At 68.7% G+C, this 278-nt stretch overlaps 1 protein-coding gene across 1 annotated transcript in view; it reads right to left on the reverse strand.

The window, feature by feature from the left end:
• Positions 1-179, reverse strand: part of EPHX3 (epoxide hydrolase 3) — a gene marked incomplete at its 3' end in the record, with an annotated part of 1,475 nt that extends 1,296 nt beyond the window's left edge. Inside the window, exon 1 of the mRNA XM_014960091.1 lies at positions 93-179. Within this exon, the coding sequence (XP_014815577.1) occupies positions 93-124 (32 nt within the window). The remainder of the gene's footprint in view (positions 1-92) is intronic.
• Positions 180-278: the final 99 nt, after the last annotated feature.

Genomic DNA, 278 nt, shown 5'->3' on the forward strand with positions numbered 1-278 from the left:
CCTCCTTGTGGGGGGGGGGGGGGATGAAGGTGACGATGACGATGGTGGCCCTTGGTGGCCCCACCCCACCCCATCTCCCGGCTGCCACCCACCAGTTCTGGGGGAAGCCGTGGAGGAGCAACATCAAGGGGGCCGTGGTGGGACCTCGGGTGACGTAGTGGAGACGCAGCCCCGAATCCTGGGGGGGGTGAGGGGGTCAGTTGGGTGCCCCCACCCCATAACTACCATCCCCCCCTCCCCGGGCCCCCCCAATCCCACCCCATAAGTCATGTGGGGCC

The sequence above is a fragment of the Calidris pugnax genome, unplaced genomic scaffold, assembly GCF_001431845.1.
Source record: "Calidris pugnax isolate Ruff unplaced genomic scaffold, ASM143184v1 scaffold498, whole genome shotgun sequence".
Taxonomy (NCBI): Eukaryota; Metazoa; Chordata; class Aves; order Charadriiformes; family Scolopacidae; genus Calidris; species Calidris pugnax.